At 45.3% G+C, this 18463-nt stretch overlaps 1 protein-coding gene across 2 annotated transcripts in view; it reads left to right on the top strand.

Moving 5' to 3' along the window:
• The window catches only part of LOC144792572 (uncharacterized), a 283419-nt gene extending 276836 nt beyond the window's left edge, over nucleotides 1–6583 (top strand). For both annotated transcript variants that reach the window (XM_078667671.1, XM_078667670.1), the window contains exon 8: nucleotides 4562–6583. In XM_078667671.1, the coding sequence (XP_078523797.1) occupies nucleotides 4562–4730 (169 nt within the window). In that variant the 3' untranslated portion in view covers nucleotides 4731–6583. The remainder of the gene's footprint in view (nucleotides 1–4561) is intronic.
• Nucleotides 6584–18463: the final 11880 nt, after the last annotated feature.

The following is an 18463-nucleotide window of genomic DNA, read 5'->3' as shown; positions in this document are numbered from 1 at the left end:
GCAGCAAAGTGTGGCACTGACCCCTAGCCCTTTGAGAAGTTGCCGACCATGTAAGATAGGCAACAAAACATGTTGGCTTCATATAGGTTAGAACGAGGCTCAACAGGACAGAGTTGGTTTTAAGATGAGCAGATACCCAGCAGCAAATAAAGTATATCATTTAGCTAGTGGTAACTAGCTCAGTTTTAGCCGAGTGGAGCATTGAATAGCGGTACTCTTACCCAGGGGGCTGGGCGATTATAGATGTAAGCAGTTAGGATCACATTTGAGTTCTTACGTATCACTTACACATTTTTTCACTATATTTTCGTTTGTGGTTGGAAGGAGCCAATGATGATAAGCGGAACACACTGACGAGTACCAGTCCGCAGTTCCTTGGTGGTTGCTTCCGTGAGGTTCCTTCCTTCCCTACACACATTTTTTCACTACACTCTGAGAATTGTTTGGGAGATAGGAATACATGTAGACACAGCCACGCAGAAGCTTTTTAGTAAGAATAGAGGCGCACACCTTGTTTAGTTACGCAAATGTTTTGCAGACTAGAAATACCTCCACACAGTAGGAGGCAGGTGATGTTTTAGAAGGCCCAGGTTTTATTGTTGAGAACACTTGGATATAGTTTCTACCAGATAAGGTATTACCGAAGGTAAGTAACTTGTTCTTCAGCCTCAGTCCTGAATTTCAGTGAGGTCAGTTCTGAGGCTGCTGGGGACTGATGGTCTCCTGTATTCTGCTGGTTGAGCATGCCAGTGGCATATGAGGGCTCTGCAGTGGTATCTGAAGTCCCAGTGGGGCCAACATAAAGGGGGCCTCTTCGGCCACATCTAGAATTCTGAGGAGACTGTGAAAGATCTGCAGTGGTGGACCGCAATTGGCTCAGCACTCACTCAGAGCTAATAGTAGTGACCATCATGTCACTTTTCTGATGGGGCTTCAACCTGGGAGAGGTGGAGATCAGAGGCCTCTGGTCTCTGTCAGAGTCCTGGCTCCTCATCTGCTTGGCACTTACTGGCATTCATCAAGGGTGGTCTGTTACAGATGCTTGTGAACATTGTCATTGCCATGTGGTACTACAATAAATAATGCGAGGTGGGGGGGTCACAAAACCTGTTCCAGGAGGCTTTGCGGCTCTGGAAATTGCTAGACCGTCAAGTCATCTTCCATGGTGATGAACCACCTGGAAGGCTTATTGAACGTGAGGGTGGACAAATGCGGACAACTTTGCCTGGTGCATCTCAAGAGGCAGTTACACCCAGAAGTGGCTCACAGTCTCTGTTCGCCTAGAACTTGAAATGTCCGTATTTCTGTGTGTTGGAGATTTGAAGGAGTCTCTTGCTCGAAGGCACGTTCCGCCTAGGGTGGATTTCAGGACTCTAGTACGCCTTCCCATTGATACCACTCCACTCCAGCCCTGTGTTCTCAAAAGCAGGACAGATCAGGCCCAATTCATCCTAGTGGCTCTGGACTGGGCGAAGGAGAGTGTGATATCAAGAACTCCTGGGCTAGAGCATCTGTCTTCCAATCAGGCTGTCCCTACGGGAGGATCTTCTATTGCAACAGGAGGGTCTGGTTCACCACCCCAGCCTCCACATCCTCCACCTTCATGCATTCAGATTCAGCAGGGACATCTCAGACCTTCCTCCGGAGGTAGTTCATGTCATCTTGGCAGCCAGGAGTCTCTTGACAAAAACTGCATACACCTGTTGTTGGGACAAATTTCTGGTTTGGTGCGACACTCAACAGATTTACTACCTCCAGGCCAACCTGTCTGATGTTTTGTTATTTTGTTTGCCTCACGTCCGGCAAGGCTTTGTTCTGGGCACAGCTTACGGTAATCTTTTGGCCCTCTATCCCTTCTTACGGATGCTCAATCAACGCTTTGTGTTTAAATCACCAGTTGTGATGTGCTTCTTGAAACAGTTGCAACATGTTTTCTACTTCTCTCTTTGTGATTCCGCAATGGGACCTCAGTCTTGTCCTTACTTATTTAGTGAGTACTACACTTGAGCCGCTCCACATCAAAACCGTGTTCCTCATTGCCATCACCTCAACACAGCGTGTGGCGAGCTTCAGGCTCTTTGTTCTTATACTATACACCACCTTCTTCCCTAATAAGCTGGTTCTGCGAACTAGGGCATCTTTACTAGTAAAAGTTGTGGTGCTGTTCCGTGTCAAGCAAACCATCGACCTCCCTGTATTCTATGCTCCACCTCACTTCTCTAATAAGAAGACAGTCCATTGCTTGGACCCAAAAAGAGCACTCCGCTTCTACATTGATCGTACCAAAGACCATCGGGTGAACGATCAGCTCTTTGTGGGGTTCCCTGGAGCGAAAAAAGCAGGGCAGTGCAGAAGAGTACCTTCTCACGCTAGAGCGTGCTCTGCATTAAGATCTGCTTAGCAATAGCAAAGGAGCAGTCTCCAGAGGACTGCATGCCCATCGGCCAATGTGGTCACCACTCCGTTAGTATGTGGATCCCTGTCCTAGACATCTTGAAGGCAGTTATATGGTTGTCCCTCCATACCAAGCACTGTTGTCTCAATAGCCAAGTCTGCCGGAAAGAGCACTCTGCCCACCCGGTCTTGCAGGACTTCTTGGTTTGAGCACATCCACAGCCCTCCTCCTGTTGGGTACTGCTTTGATATCTATTTAAAAGGGGATGAAGCTACACCTGCCTCAAGAACTTCACCAGGTGACAATTCAGCTTCGGGTCCTCAGGTGCAAAAGAGGCCAACACAGCTTGTCTCCGCATGCAAATGCCTCTTTGATTAAGAAATGGTTTTAAAAGTTGTTTTCATGTGTCAGTTCTTTACAAGTACACACTCAATCTAGCCACAGATTCCTTACCGACCCTCACATCCTACCCATTCTGTGATTGGACTCTGCCCGTTAATAAGATCCCAAGAGTAGGAATCTGCACACTGCTCTATAAATTCACATTTGGGGCACTTTGTCTAGAGGCACAGACATTCTCGAAAGATACTCATGTAGGCGCGTGGGAATGGCACCTATAATAGGCCCCATATGTCACTCACGAAGCAGAGCGGCATCCATGCGGAAGTTTTTGGTGCCACTTTCCAGCACCCTGGGTTCTATGCAAAAGTTTCTGAATCCAGTTTAACGCCTGGGGGATATTCTAAAGGTGAAGAGTCTGCAACTAGATAGTCTGTACCAGAAAGAGCGTTACCAAAGGTAAGTGACTTGTACTTCACAGCAATGATATCACAAGTTCTTTTAGAGTAACTACATGATAAAAGTACTTACATCAAAAGTGTTGGGAGACTCCGTATTGTGAATTTTTCACTTTTCCCCATTTTGAGAGCTTACATAAACCTAATTTATTTTGTCAATGACAGCATGCCTGTACTGTCGTCCCTCCTGCAATGTGGGTTCACTGTCATCTGTGTTATCAGATTGTTGTTTTATTCATGTTCATAGTAACTTAGCATCAAGCTGAGTTTTCAATTGATTTAAAAATGTCCTTATTAGTAGCCTTTTGAGTAATGTACAGACTATTTGTACTTCAGAAGCTTGTGTGTTTCTTCTGTGAAACCAAGTGCCGCTAACCACAAACCCAACCACCATAAGTGTTAAGGATGTTGTAGACTTTAATTTGATTCCAGAAACTGCTTACACAGTTTTATTTTTGAAGCCAAATGAAATCTTTGACAGTTGGGTATGAAGGATTCTGAGACAAGGCATCAGCCATTCTTCTGATGAAGACTCAGGGGCTTTTGTCAATGGAAGGAGCATACCTGGCAGCTGGTCTTCCATATTTCGCTGGCTCGTGTACATCACATTGACTTGGACCATTCCACGGATGCAAGCCGAAGATCTGTGACTTTCCGTAAGCAGATCTGTAGTGCTGTCATGTAGGTTCTTACACAGGAATCTGGAGTAATCATTCAATTCACCATATATTTTCACTGACTGAAAAATCAGATAGGTAGGGGGTATCATAAATGTAATTGAACTATTGAGGTGTGGGAAAGTTCACTTGTTTGGTAAATTAGATAATGGTAAGAAATTATGAAATAAACCAAGTGATAGGCAAAGTTCCCCCTTGTGAAAAATTCAACGAATAATATGTTGTGGCATGCTGTAGAATTATGTTCTGTAAATCTCTAAATCGCATTTCCAGTGCCGATACACTGTTTTTCACAACTTGTTCGGCTGAACCCATTTGCATCTTTGCTAGCAGTGCCTTCCTACCTGCATGATTTTGTGATCTGTCACATAAAGTTATAATACAGACGAGCCAGAAAGTAAGAGTATTGAAATATTAACTTTCCAGTAGTTACTCCAATTTAGCTTCTACTCAGCATAGCTTTCTAAACAAAGGTTGAGATTCACAAGACATGATGCAGGATGCTTGGAATAGCCCGCATGCATAATCCGCCTACCTCACTTTGTCCTTAAAATGTCTTATGGTTTAATAGCCAACTACCATTTGGCACAATTCTTTTCTCAATTGTGGATATGTGAAGAAGCTTAAGGGCTTGCTTTACTATATGTAACTAACATTTGCTTAATTGTGGTTCTTTTTTTGATCCTGTGCAGGTCTCCAGGAGGCACTCCTATGGTGGACTCTAGTTCGACAACCACTCCCTCGCTCAGCTTCAATACATCTCTTTTGGCCAAGTTTCAGAATGTAAACAGCCCAGAAACATCAGACAGTGATAACTCGGGGTTCGAAACACCATCGGGAACACCCACAGGAACACCATAACAGTTCACTTTTCTGCTCTCTATAAGAAACCAATAAAAAATACAGATGCGAGTTATGTGTTAAAAGTAAAGACTGAGACTGCTGGGTTAATATGGCGAATGCGCCACGTGTAGTATAAAATGAAAGTTGCATGTTGAGATGTGTGGCTACTCTGTTGATTCAACCCACAGGTGTGGTGTACGTAATGAAAAGACTATTTTGAATCATTTCTTGAAGGCATCACTTTGCTAGAAAAATTATGAAAATTGAGTGCTAGAAGTATTACCTAAATCCCTTAATCACAGTGTAGGCTTTTTGTAAATAGACTGTTTTATATTTTTTATTGTTTTGGAATGCTGTTCTTATCCATTTTTCACATTTGGTTATGCCCGTATATTCTTCACCTGCAGCTGGACGCAGCTGTGTCTTATTCAGGCCTTACTATAAAATATTTAAACAATGTTACATAGAAGTATGATAATATCCATGTTAACTGTCCAAATGGAATAGCAAATGATTTATTAGAACGTATAACATATAAATAAAGTGGGAGATGCAACAAAAAAGGGGGTGAACAACTTTTAGGACTCAGACATTTTACACATGACTATAATAAAGACAAGGAAATCATGTCACATATTGCAATAAGTACCAATGTTTGCATTTTTACTTCTATATCAATTTTAGGGGTCATAGTACAGTTTGTCAACGATGTTTTCGAGCCCATTGGAGTATTGGGACCATCATCAGGACATAAATGTTATCATACTTCTTTGAAATATGGTCTAAGATAATTATTTGTAAGGGACCCTTGTTCTTTAAAAAAAAATATTCAGGCCATATGTACAAATTCGTAACATACTAATGACCGATTTGTTTTCACAGTCTACTACCTAAAGGTATGTCATAGGAATTGCTTATGAAACAGTACCCTCTACTACTAATAGGTAATGTATAGAATAACCTAATACATAGGTAATGAATTCAGGTTATCACAATCAGCTCAGTCCTAATATAGAAATTGCCGTTGTTCTGTCACCTGCTGTTTATCTGAACAAGCGCAGAATCTCAGCAATAGCATCTTAGTTCTTCTCAATGATTGTTATTCAACATGCGTAGCCTAATGCAAAATAGCACTTTTCTCGTACCTTATGTATTAGCTGTTCTGGTAAAGCCCAATGAATCTTTTTCATATGTGAATTTCAACCACTCAGAGGATTACATTAGCTCTACTTTCTCTATCAGCATTATATGATACTCCAAAGACAGGCATATTCCTGAAACTTGCAAGTCATGGGCATCTTTCACAATCCCTTTCATCTTGAACCTTAATTCATTGACTTGATTTTTGAAGATCTATTCTGTGGAAGGATAGTGTACCCACACAGCAGATTCTGTAGATTTGGTATGCTGTCAATATGCCCGGTTTAAGTGGCAATCCATTGCCGGAAAGTAGTGCTGACCAGTTTCCTCAATAATATATGCATTTAGCGCAGGATATGCAGAATGTGATGTGGGCCTTACCTGGCTCAGTAGTCCCGGTGGAATGAGCCAATGAAATCATGAGCAAGATTTCTCAAAGCACGCTTGGAAAAAACGGGCATCCAGTTCCACGGTTACATTTCCTCTCATTTGTGATTTCTCAATGCACTTAATGTATTCTGTATTGATGTGTTCTCTACATTCAGTTTTTATATGTCCTTACTGGTTGCTTCGAAAGTTTGATGTGCTAGCAGGATGTAACTTTCCATGTGCTTCGTTCAGTCTTTTTACATGTTTTAACATGTTGTCTTATACATGTTGTCTTATACCTAAAACATATATAAAGTTTGCAACATTCCAACGACATGTACAAAATAAATACTTTTATATGACCTGTTTGCTCATTGCTTTTTTAAAAATTCTGAATGGATGAATGACTGATGGTCCTTACGTTACATTAATTCTACCTGCAACCAAGTTGCGTCTGAGCACTTGAAACTTGGATTATAAAAATTTTGGAAGCATGGCCAGGTGTAATTAATTAGTCATTCTTCGAGGCTCTCCTAACGATGGCAGCTTCCAGACCCAGAAGACCGTGGAAAGCACTGTTGGCTGCGGGACCAGTACCTCCATTTTTGTCATTGCACCCTCCTCCTTTCACCTTATTTGCTTTTACATCTCGCAAAACAAATCAAAAGGTGATTTTAAATCAATGGAGGTTCTTATCCACAACAGAGGAGGTCTGGTTATGGTCATGTGTGTATGCCATTATTCACAGGGTGGTTTTGTAAATATATTCCAGAGGTAACAGGAAAGATAAGCAAATAATCTGGATTTGTAACCAATTACTGTTGTAAAACTGTTGTGACAGTTAAGCACTTTTTCTTTTTACTTAATGTCTTTAGCTACAAATGTAAGGATTCCACTTATTTTGCTAGCTTTTTTGCCAGAGTACTAAATGCTCTGGACCATCTTTGGCCGCAGTAACCTTATGTAGCCCTGTCTTTTTCTCATAATTGTGGAACACCCACAGAAACTTCATTAAAAGTCTTGACATTAAGAATTAGTGGAACTTGAACAGATGACTAGCCTTGTCTTGATTCACACACTTAGCGATATGGAAATTCCCATGGATTGTTTTTAAGGGGAATGGCAAGGGGTTCACGCTGTAGCCTTTTAGGGCGATTAGAGGATCGGGGAAATTGTTCTGCTTGATCTTGATTAGGTTTCGGGTAGGGGAGTCTGGTGTCTGGGTCATACCAGTAGTAAGAGAAGTGGCACTGTGAGACCAAATAGTATGAGCGGAGATCTAGCACTCCTAAACTACTCTTAGCATATGGGAGAGTCAGGCTCTACCATCTAATTCTGGGGCGGCAGCCCGCCAATATGAGACTTGTCAGAAGGCTGCGTATCGTGTCAAAAAATGAATTGTTTAATGCAATCAGAATGTTTGGGAACAGATCAAAGAAGCGTGGAAACACCACCATTTTAATGATAGTGATGCGCCCAGAAATAGATAGTGGTTGCCTAATCCACCTGTAAATTTGGGTGGTGAGTTTGTCGACTGCGGGCCCATAGTTATGACATATCACCTCATCTCTTTGTCTTTAAAGAATAACACCAAGGTACTTAGGGCAATCATCACACCAGCGCAGTGGATACTTAGGGCATAAGGGAAGGTGGCATCTACGAGTGGAACTAGTTTTGACCTATTCCAGTTTATCAAAAGACTGGAAAGGTCCCCGTAACTTCTGATTTCCCTAATAATGGGGGGGGGAGGGTATGTGCAAGAGTCCTGGACAAACAAGATAAATCATCGGTATATACAGACGACAGGAGCAAATTCCTTCAGAAGGTAAGGCCCCTGTGAATATGTCGCTCTTATAAACATTGGATTAGGGGGTCTAGGGTTATAAAAAGAGTATAGAAGAGAGGGGACAGATCTTATGAGTGCCTCTACAGATAGGAAAGGCGTCAGTGAGTTGATCGCTTACCCGAAGGGGGCCCATGGGGTCAGCATATAATAACTTGAGGTTAAGAATGGCCACTCCAAGGCGTCAAACGCCTTTTCGGCATCGAGGAGAGTGACTGCAGCTGGAAGGGTTAGGGAGATTTTATCCAGACTGAAAATATAGTATGTAGATTAGTAGTGGTGGAGCGATGTAGCACTGGGAAGGAGAGATTTTGTATCATGAGGAGCCCATGCAAGTTGCAACGACCTTGGCAAGTATTTTGTTGTTATATTTAAGAAGTAACAGGGACCTTTATGAGGTGCAGAGATGGGCGGGCTTGTCAAGTTTGAGCAGGAGAGTAATAACTGCCTCCCGTATGGTGGGGGAAAAATGCAGTTCTCAAGTGCCTCTGCATAGACCTCGGAGAGGTGAGAGACTAGCACACGTTTAAAAGCCTTATAGAAGTGTCCTGTAATACAGCCTTTGCCAGGAGCCTAGGACCCTTCTGTGGCGTCAGCGGCCTGCGAAATCTCCTCTCGTGTGATGGGACCTGCCAAAAATTGTTGCTGCCTGTCCGTCAGCCAGACCATGACTATCTCAGACCGGTAGGTGCCAATCTCATCAGAACTGCCCACGGATTATGTGATATACAGTGATAGGTGGTAAGCAAGCAGTGTTTGGGTGTCATCTGTTAAAGTCATGCTATAATCTGTGAGAAGACTTGTAATGTATGTGTTTCGATAGTCGAGTCACAATATCTGTGCTAGGGTGCGGCCTATTAATCAAGGCAGGTTAACTCTGGGTAAGCCAGGTATCGAAATTCCTGCAGCAGAGTCGAGCGCTTGAGAAATTGAGTGGTCTGGGCACCAGCGGTGGTAGCGGAGTCAATGGCCTGCAATTCCCTCTATTCTCGGGTTAGGTCATCACGGCTACTCATCAAGACCCAAGTGTTTAGTTATACAGACCCCTCTGATATAGGCTTTAAAAGCCTCCCATAATGTAACATGTTTGGGAACTGATCAAGAGTTCAGGGCAAAATACTTGTTAATGGCCCCTGGGGGATTCGAAGACTGCATCATGAAGCATGTGTTCTCCAGTATTCAATCTTTCATGGATTCACATGCTTGTATCTTCCCCGTCGTGATGGTGGGAGTCTCCCGGTAAATGATAACCATAGCAGTAGAAGAAAAAACTGCCTGGAAGCCATAGAGTAGTGAAACCACTAGGCAACCTCTCCTCCTCATTATGTGGCCCAAACTACAGCCAATCAGCTGCCAGCACCAGCCTACACCATTCCCAGCAGAGCCACCATACCTCAGATTTCCAACCACCTTCGTGTGAGAAGGAGTCTCCCTGAGCTCTGCTCAGTTTTTTCTCTCTTCACTGAACTTTTGACCTTCACAGTTGGAAGTCAGGTACTGTTCTTTTCTTGTCAAGCATTATTTCATTCAGAATGTCTGAAAGCTCCAAGAAGAGTCTTTTCAGAGCTTGCAGGTCCTGTGGCAAGGCCAGATTATTTTCTGAGGATCCACACAAGGAGTGCTTGTACTGTCTGTACCCTAAGCATATTCCTAAGGACTGCAAGTATTGCCGGACCTTCTCTGCCAAAACCCTGAAGGATAGAGTGGCGCGCCTCTTATTATGGCTTCAGAAAAGGAAATCTCCAGACTCGGAGTCTGAGGGAGAAGCCAAGGGACACACCTTTAAGAAACAAAAAAGAGGGTCCTCTGAGGAAAAGGTAGATGTGAGGAAACAAAAAGGTGGAAAATCTAAGGCAGGTGAACCTTCTACTTCTCTCCCTCCAACTCCTCTCATTCCTTCCTCAGAAAAGAAGGCTCCGTCGTCGCTTCCGTCAACGAAATCTACTGAAATTCCAGTCAGATCGTCGACAACCTCGACGACGACCATCTCGTCGACGACGACGACAATCTTGACGACGACAGCTTTGTCGACGACGACGACTCCGTCGACGGTGAGTGCCAGACCTTCGTTGACGGCAAGATCTTCGTCGACGATGCGGATGATTGTTCCGTCGACGGCCCCATCGACGACGAAAAAATCGTCGACGATGCTATCTCCCACAAAGATAACTTCAACCTATATTTCCATAAAGAGGATTGATCCGTCGACGGGAGCGTCGACGAGCAAAAAAGGAGAGGTTTCCATTCCGAAGATTTCACCTCTACTGCCCTCTACTATTCTGGATTGCCAGTAATCTGAGGAGGAAGGACCCTATGGTGTTGCTTACAGTCCTTCGCAGCTCCATATTAAACATCAGGATTCCGATGAGGAAGACCTTCAAGGGGCCCAGGAGCATTTCACTTTTACAGATCGGCCGGTCAAAGGCCAGATGAGATATGAATCATTTCACCAGGCTTATCACTATGAGGACGAAGAGGAAGTTGATACGCCTGTGCGGGAAGAGGCTATGTCAGTGCCCGCCTCTTTAATATCAGACCTAAGAAGCATGATTGACAGCTATTACCGTCGCTTTCCAGAAGATAATGCTCCAACCCCTTCCGCGACCACTGGGAAAGTCTCTCAACCTACAAAAGAAACACCCCTGATTCAGCCACCTCCTCCTCCTCGGACGGAGGTCCAAAAGGTTATTACAATTCGTGATGACTTAAATGATTCAGATCAGGACGATCAAGAGGAGGAAGGGGAAATTCCTCAGGATGAGGTGGTTGGGGATGAATGGGACCAATATATTGTTCCAACGTTCCCGGTGTCACCATTGCCTCAATCAAGCTCTCCACCAGAGGACATAGCCAGTTTTCACGATTTGATGGAAAAAGCGGCTAAAAGATTCCAGCTTACTATGCCAGTCAAGGAAAGCGAATGTTTCCTTTACGACTTCAAGAAGTCCTCCAGGAAGTCGGTAAGAGCCATTCCAATTATTCAACATATCTGTGATGAAGGACTCAAACTGATGAAGAATCCAGCCTCAGTCCCAGCATCTATACCCAAGCTGGATAAAAAGTATCGCGCTACAGAGACGGCTCCAGCATGTCCTATTGGTCATCCTCGACCGGACTCGGTTGTGACTCAAGCAGCGCAGAAGCGCTCCAAGAACCCAATGGCTACATGCATGGCACCCCCCGATAAGGAGGGCAAGAAGATGGAGGGCATAGGTAAACACTTTGCAGTCATGGCAGCAGCTTCAATCAAAGCAACCAATGCAATGGCACTTCTGAGCCGGTTTAATAGACAGATGTGGTCTGACATCGCACCAATTCTGTCGCACCTTCCGGAGGACAAGAAAGAGGAGGCGACTACCATCCTACAGGATGGAGCCAGAGCAGCGTCGAGTCCATAGACGTGGCAATGGATATAGCGGCTATAGCTTTCCGCCAGATGGCTGGGGCGGTAGCCCTACGGAGGCAAGGATGGCTCAAAGCTACATCCTTTCGACCGGAGGTCCAGTCTAAAATCTTGGACATGCCATTTGATGGTGAAAGCCTCTTTGGTAAGCAGATTGACGAGGCGTTGCAAGGGATAAAAGCAGATACTGATACTGCTAGATCCTTGGGATCATTACAGCAAAGCCGTTATCAGTCCTTTCGCGGCCGAGGATCCAGAGGACACTTTCAACAGCAACGTTCCTCTTACCAATCTAATCGGTACCAACCTTAAAATCAACAGGTATACCGTCAGTACTCCTCCAACCAGCAATATCGGTCCTCGAACACTTCTTTCCAACAACAAGGAAGAAGAAAGTCCGCCGCCAGAGGGAAGCAAGACTCTGGTCGCAGACAGTGATGTTTCTCCGGCGCCTCCAATACCGCTTCAGATCGACCAGTTCCACTACCTCTCTCAGTTTCTCCCGCATTGGCAGTCCATAACATCGGACAGATGGGTATTAGACATCATTACACAGGGTCACACCCTGGAATTCTCACAAAGGCCTCCAGACCGTCCACCTCTCTGCAGAGTTCACCAGCATCTGCCAGCTCTAAAAGCAGGGATCTTATCCCTCATACTGAAAGGAGCGATAGAGGAAGTCCCATCAGACCAGCGGGGAACAGGTTTTTATTCACACTTCTTCCTTATAAGGAAAAGGCAATCATCAAAATGGAGGCAGGTACTGGACCTCAGAGATCTGAACAAATACATAAAGAAAATTTCTTTCCGTATGCTGTCCTTACAGGAAATTCTTCTGCTGCTCCGCAAGGGAGACTACATGGTCTCTCTAGACGTGTTGGATGCATACTTCCACATTCCGATACACAAAAAACACAAGAAGTATCTGCGATTCATGGTGGCGGGGTGCCATTACCAGTTCAAAGTTTTGCCTTTCGGCCTGAAGTCTGCCCCCAGAGTTTTCACAAAATGCATGGCTCCAATAGCGGCACATTTAAGGCAGCAAGGTCTCCAGGTTTTCCCATACTTGGACGACTGGTTAATAAAAGGTCCATCGTTCCAAGCAACACAGAGATCTCTACGGATGTGCACGGATCTCTTCCAAAGATTAGGCCTTCGGATAAACAGAGAAAAATAATTTTTTCTTCCGACTTGTTCTCTACAATTCCTAGGAGCAATTTTAAAAACACAGGAAGTAAAAGGAAGTAAAAGCGTACCCATCAGAGGAACGAGTAACAAAAATCTTGAATCTGACTGCATCTCTGGCATCAAAAAAGTTCACTTCCATCAGAATATTCAAGTCATTATTGGGAATGATGTCCTCTTGTATCCCATTGATTCCCAAGTGCCGTTTGCAGATGAGACCGCTGCAAGAAGCCCTTGACAAACAATGGGTCCAAGCCCTGGGTTCCTTCGACGACAAGCTGGTCATAACCTGTCAGATCAAACGTGCAATGTCATGGTGGGTATCAGGAGCAACCTAACAAAGGGCCTATTATTCGAACCTCAATTACCGAGCTACTTCATGACATCAGACGCTTCATTACGAAGTTGGGGAGCACATCTGCAAGACCTGGAGATTCAAGGACCTTGGTCTCCTCAAGAGACAAAACTTCACATCAATCTCTTGGAATTGAAAGCCGTCTTCCTGGGCCTTCAGGCTTTTCTTCCCAGAATCCAAGGTTCATCGGTCTTAGTGCGAACAGACAGCACTACAACAATGTTTTACCTGCACAAGCAGGGCGGCACGAGATCAAAACCCCTGTCAATTCAAGCACAAAGGATCTGGAACTGGCTACTGCGTCAAAACATAACGCTGCAAGCGGATCTGTTAAGCAAGTCATCCGACATTTGCCATGAGTGGGAACTATGTCAAGTCCAGCTGAATCGGATTTTCAACGTGTGGGGCAAGCCAAGTCTGGACCTGTTTGCAACTCAGAGCAACAAAAAGTGCAGACATTATGCCAGCAGGTTCCCTCAGCAGGGTTCGAGAGGGAATGCTCTTCACCTCCGATGGACAGGGATGTTTGCCTATGCCTTCCCTCCTTTTCCCCTAATGCCCAGATTACTGAGGAAAATGAGATCAGAACCTTGCCAAATAATACTAATAGCCCCAGCCTGGCCGAGGCAGTTTTGGTATTCAGAGCTTCTACAACTGTCGGTGGAGCCAAGAATACAGCTCCCAATAACCAGGGATTTGATTTCCATGAACAGAGGCCAGGTACTTCATCCGCAATTGACCTCTCTAAAATTGTCGGCTTGGAACCTTTTGAGCACGAATTCCAGTTATTAGATATCACTCTGGAATGTCGTGAAATATTGCAAAGTTATGCAGCGCTGTCTACCAACAAGACATATACTGCAAAATGGAAACGATTCTGTAATTGGTGCCTTGCTCATACAGTGCATCCCTTGACGTCTTGTCCTGAGCAAATTCTTCCTTATTTACTGCATTTAGCCAGATCAGGTCTTGCGCACTCATCTATTAAAGTCCATCTAGCACCAATATCCAGACACAGAAGATCTCCAGATGCCCATCTCTGTGGTCTAACAGATTAATCAAGGAGTGCTTAAAAGGGCTTTTCAGAAAGTTTCCTCCAGTTAAGCGTCCTCCACCTCCATGGCAGCTTAACACAGTCTTGTCACAACTTATGAAAGCTCCGTTCGAGCCGATCCACAAATCTGAGCTGCAATTCGTGTCATGGAAAGTAGCGTTACTTCTGGCACTCACATCAGCCAGGAGAGTCAGCGAGATCCAAGCTTTTTCTATACAGAATCCCTTCATACAATTCAGGCCAGATAAGGTGATGCTAAGGACTAATCCAAAATTTGTGCCTAAAATACCCTCTTCTTTTCATTTAAACGAACCAGTGATCCTGCCTACATATTTTAAAAATCCTTCTACAGCAGCTGAAAAAGCTCTACATACTTTAGACATTGGCAGATGCCTAAAGTTCTACATTGAGAAGACTAAAAACTTTCGCAAATCAAACCAACTGTTTGTCGCTTACTCGGGGCCCAGAAAAGGTCTGGCCCTTTCACGTTCCTCCATCTCCAGATGGATTGCATCCGCCATTGTCTTCTGTCAAGAGAAAGCAGGAAGGCCTCTTGACATGAAAGTCCGTGCCCATGATACACGGAAGATGGCGATGTCTTCTAGCAGGAGTACCCCTTCCAGACATATGCTGAGCAGCAACCTGGTCGAATGTTCATAAATTCACCAAACATTACTGTCTGGACACGGAATGGAAAGCAGATGCGGCAGTGGGACAGGCAGTTCTGCGACATCTCTTTAACTAAGGTACATGTTTATGAATTTTATTCTGCTGTTTTTTCTATATAATGTGGTTTTCTCTTTATGCTAATAACTGTAATAGCAAAGTTTGATTGTTCGTACCTTTTGATTCGTAATGAGTTATTTTTTCTAAATGAATTTATGGCACACAGCCCCGAGAAAAGAGAGGGGTCTAGCCTAGAAACGCTCTAACTACAAGGACTGCTATCTACTCTGATACAAGCATGTGAATCTTTGAAAGATTGAATACTGGAGAAAGAACTAGTTACTTACCTGTACACTATAGTTCTCCAGTACTATCTTTCATAGATTCACATGCGCCCGCCCACCTCCCCGTTTCTATTAGGTAGACCACCTTTTTATCTCTGGTTTCCTGCATAGCTCACTCTTGGGCTGTTGGAAATCTGAGGTATGGTGGCTCTGCTGGGAATGGTGTAGGCTGGTGCTGGCAGATGATTGGCTGTAGTTTGGGCCACATAATGAGAAGGAGAGGTTCCCTAGTGGTTTCACTGCTCTATGGCTTCCAGGCAGTTTTTTCTTCTACTGCTATGGTTATCATTTACCGGGAGACTCCCATCATGACGACGGGGAAGATACAAGCATGTGAATCTATGAAAGATAATACTGGAGAACCATAGTGCACAGGTAAGTAACTAGTTCTTTCTAGGAAGTGCCATTGTCTCGGTGCATTTCCAGGGTGCGTAAGAGCCTGTGTGAGCTGAACAGGAATGTGGTCAAGTACAGTCCAAAGAAGGGCAATGGGTAATATTAAAATACCCTCCCAGCAGAATCAAGTCAATATGCAGGTGACCTATCATTACAGAGAGATTGTGGTAGAAATCAGCGGTGTCAGTGTTAGAGGCAGACAAAATTTACTGGAAGCATTTCCCTGCAAGCCATAGTACCGGAGGCCAGCACATAACCTGCTGTCTGCAAGTAATCAGGGTATATGAATGGGAGGGTTTTATGTATGAGGATACAGACCACACAGGAGTAAGAGCTGTAGTAGGAGAAGTATCAGTTAGCGCCCCATGTGTGAGCGTTCTGGCAACTATCTTGGGGACACAGGTGGGTTTCTTGAAGAAATGCAAATTTTATGTGATGTCTGTTGAGATAGGATAATACCTTTTTCCCTTTCCTGGGGATATTTAGGCCATGGATGTTCCAGGTAAGGTATGTTAAGTCTAGATCTCAAGCAGCCGCAGGGCGCTGGTCAGCGTATAACGCAATGGAATTTCAACATGAGGGTGTAAAGACTGTAGAGCGTTGGGATGTGGTGTAGTAATGGGCAGCAAAAATAACACATTGAAACAATCATAAACAGAAGCCCTTCTCACCCACACCAGAAATAACATCTCACAAATCCCTGTAAAACAGTTAAGAAATCAAGGAAGCGAACATTCAGGTGTACACTTTTGGAGGGGTGACAATTCCTCAAGAAAGCAATGCCTTCAACAAGGTTCAACGATCATTCAGGTCAGCGTACCTTAGCTGGAATGCTGGTAGGGCTGGCAGGTTGGCTACGGTAAGTGCATCAGCAGAGGAGACTCAAGCAGGATGACTCTTAGGCAGTAACGTAGCAGGAGGCTGTGGCGCCAGACATTTTAGTCAAGTGGGTCGTGCAAAGGTGCAGAGACTGAAGAAGTGGGTGATTGCTCCGGCGTCGCATTTCCAGAGAGGCATTGACCCTGCCACGCCGTTTAAAGACCTGGACCACCTCTGCAGGGTTGTTGAAGATCAAGTGTCATCCATCTACCTCAACTCAGAGACACGCCAGTTATAGCATGTTATACTTAAGTCCTTGCTTACGGAGGGTGTTTTTCACTTCAGTCAATTTATGACTGGCCTCTTATATAGCAAGGGGTGACACCTGGAACAATGACAGCAATGAGCCATGATACTGAAGAGGGCCATTCTCCCTGGCCAGGAGCAGTGCATTGTCTCTATCCAGGAAATTGCAGAGATGAGCTAAAATTGGGCATGGAGGCCCCAGCAGGCAGACAAGGACCCATGGACTCTTTACACTACGAAAGTATCTGTGAAAGATTGGCAACTAAAGTTTTGTAAGTAATTTTCTCAACAGAGGTATCCGGGCACATATTGTTTGTTTCAGCAACTCCAATAATGTGAGGATTGTTCCGCCGTGACCTAGCTTCAAGGTCTTCATTTTTCATCATGGCAGATTTGAAGAGGCCCTCCTATTTTTCTAGACACTTTGTGTTGTTGGAGGAATCATCCTCCATTTCAGAGATTCTGCGTTCTGCTCCCTCAAGGCATGTTGTGTGGCGAACCAGATGATCCCTCATGCGGTCTAGACAGCTGTTGAATGTATCAAAGCGGGTATCGATCGCCTAGGACCCAGCTCGTAATCCTGCCATGATGGTGGTCGTGCCACCGGTTGATAGTTTAGTGAAAGACCTAGTTGGAGGCTCCTCTGTATCCGAGAGTGAGTAATGTTGCCTCGGGCCCCTTACGGAATCAAATGCCAGTTTTCTCTGCTTGGGATCCCCATGCCCCCTTTTTGCTAATGAGAGTCTAGGAGGTATTAATATCGCTGCCAGGGAGTGTTGGCGGTGTAGGCCTATTGAGTGAGAGCACCTCCACACCAGCTGGGTGACGAGCTGTAAAGGGGAGCCGAAAAGAGCAATGCGAGGCCTTGACTTGATATCACAAAGACTTTGGGTAGAGAGCAGTGTGTACAATGTACCATTCTCGGATTAGAGGCAAACCCCAGGAGGCAAATGGGAGCAGGTGGATGTCAGCATTGCCCCCCACCCCCCACTGGCAGAACGTGAGGAAAGAAGTTGTTTTTGCACCTCATTTTGCAGGGTGTTCAAGCGTGGAGCTGCACATGCAATCATGCGGGCATTCTCTGGGATTAGGGTTTATAAAGTAGATGCCGGATGGGTGGCGAGCAGTGGTCTCAGGGCAGAGGGTGACCCACCACCCAGAGGCAGTGATAAATCTGCAGTCCATGGAGGGCCAGTTGACACCCTTGCAGACCGCAGCACAGATCCAAATGGGGCCCGCCCAGGCACGACCGCCCGATTTCCATAGTAGGCGGACCCTGGTGAGGAGGCTAGGTGGGAGGGAACCACATCCAGTAGGCAGAAGCCCGAGGGATGGTGGCCGCCAGCAAAGCTTTAAAGGGGGGAATGAAGGAGGGGGGAGTCTGGGCACCAAGTCAGGCACGCCACATGGCCCGAGCACCAACGCAAAGCCCAACAGCCGCAGGTAGGGCCCAGTCACCACGTTGGCAGCCACTGAGCGCAGATGGCAGTGCTCCCGGAGCCAGTCCGCCAGACAAGCCCCCGAGTCTTCTGCTCTCCTCACCACAACTGTTGAGCAAGACACATCTGGATGATGGGGGTGTAATGGCAGTGGCCCTGCCCCAGGCCCATCTGCAGCCCCTGTCACAGCGGGGCAATAGGGGCTCCATCAGGCAGCGACAGACTGGTGATGCACTGGCACTGCAAGGCAGTCCCTGAAGAGATCACCCATCCAGGAATGGTGGAGGCATCCCACAGGTTACTACATTCCCGATGCCGGCATTATGTGGCAGATTAGGGTGGAACCTCTTCATTTTGGGGCATAAAATTCCAGATCTTCAATGATATGCGGCCATCTTGGTCTCCGGCATGGCCACGCCCAAAATAGGGACA

The sequence above is a fragment of the Lissotriton helveticus genome, chromosome 11, assembly GCF_964261635.1.
Source record: "Lissotriton helveticus chromosome 11, aLisHel1.1, whole genome shotgun sequence".
In the NCBI taxonomy this organism is placed as follows: domain Eukaryota; kingdom Metazoa; phylum Chordata; class Amphibia; order Caudata; family Salamandridae; genus Lissotriton; species Lissotriton helveticus.
This window is presented reverse-complemented; position numbering and strand designations above follow the sequence as displayed.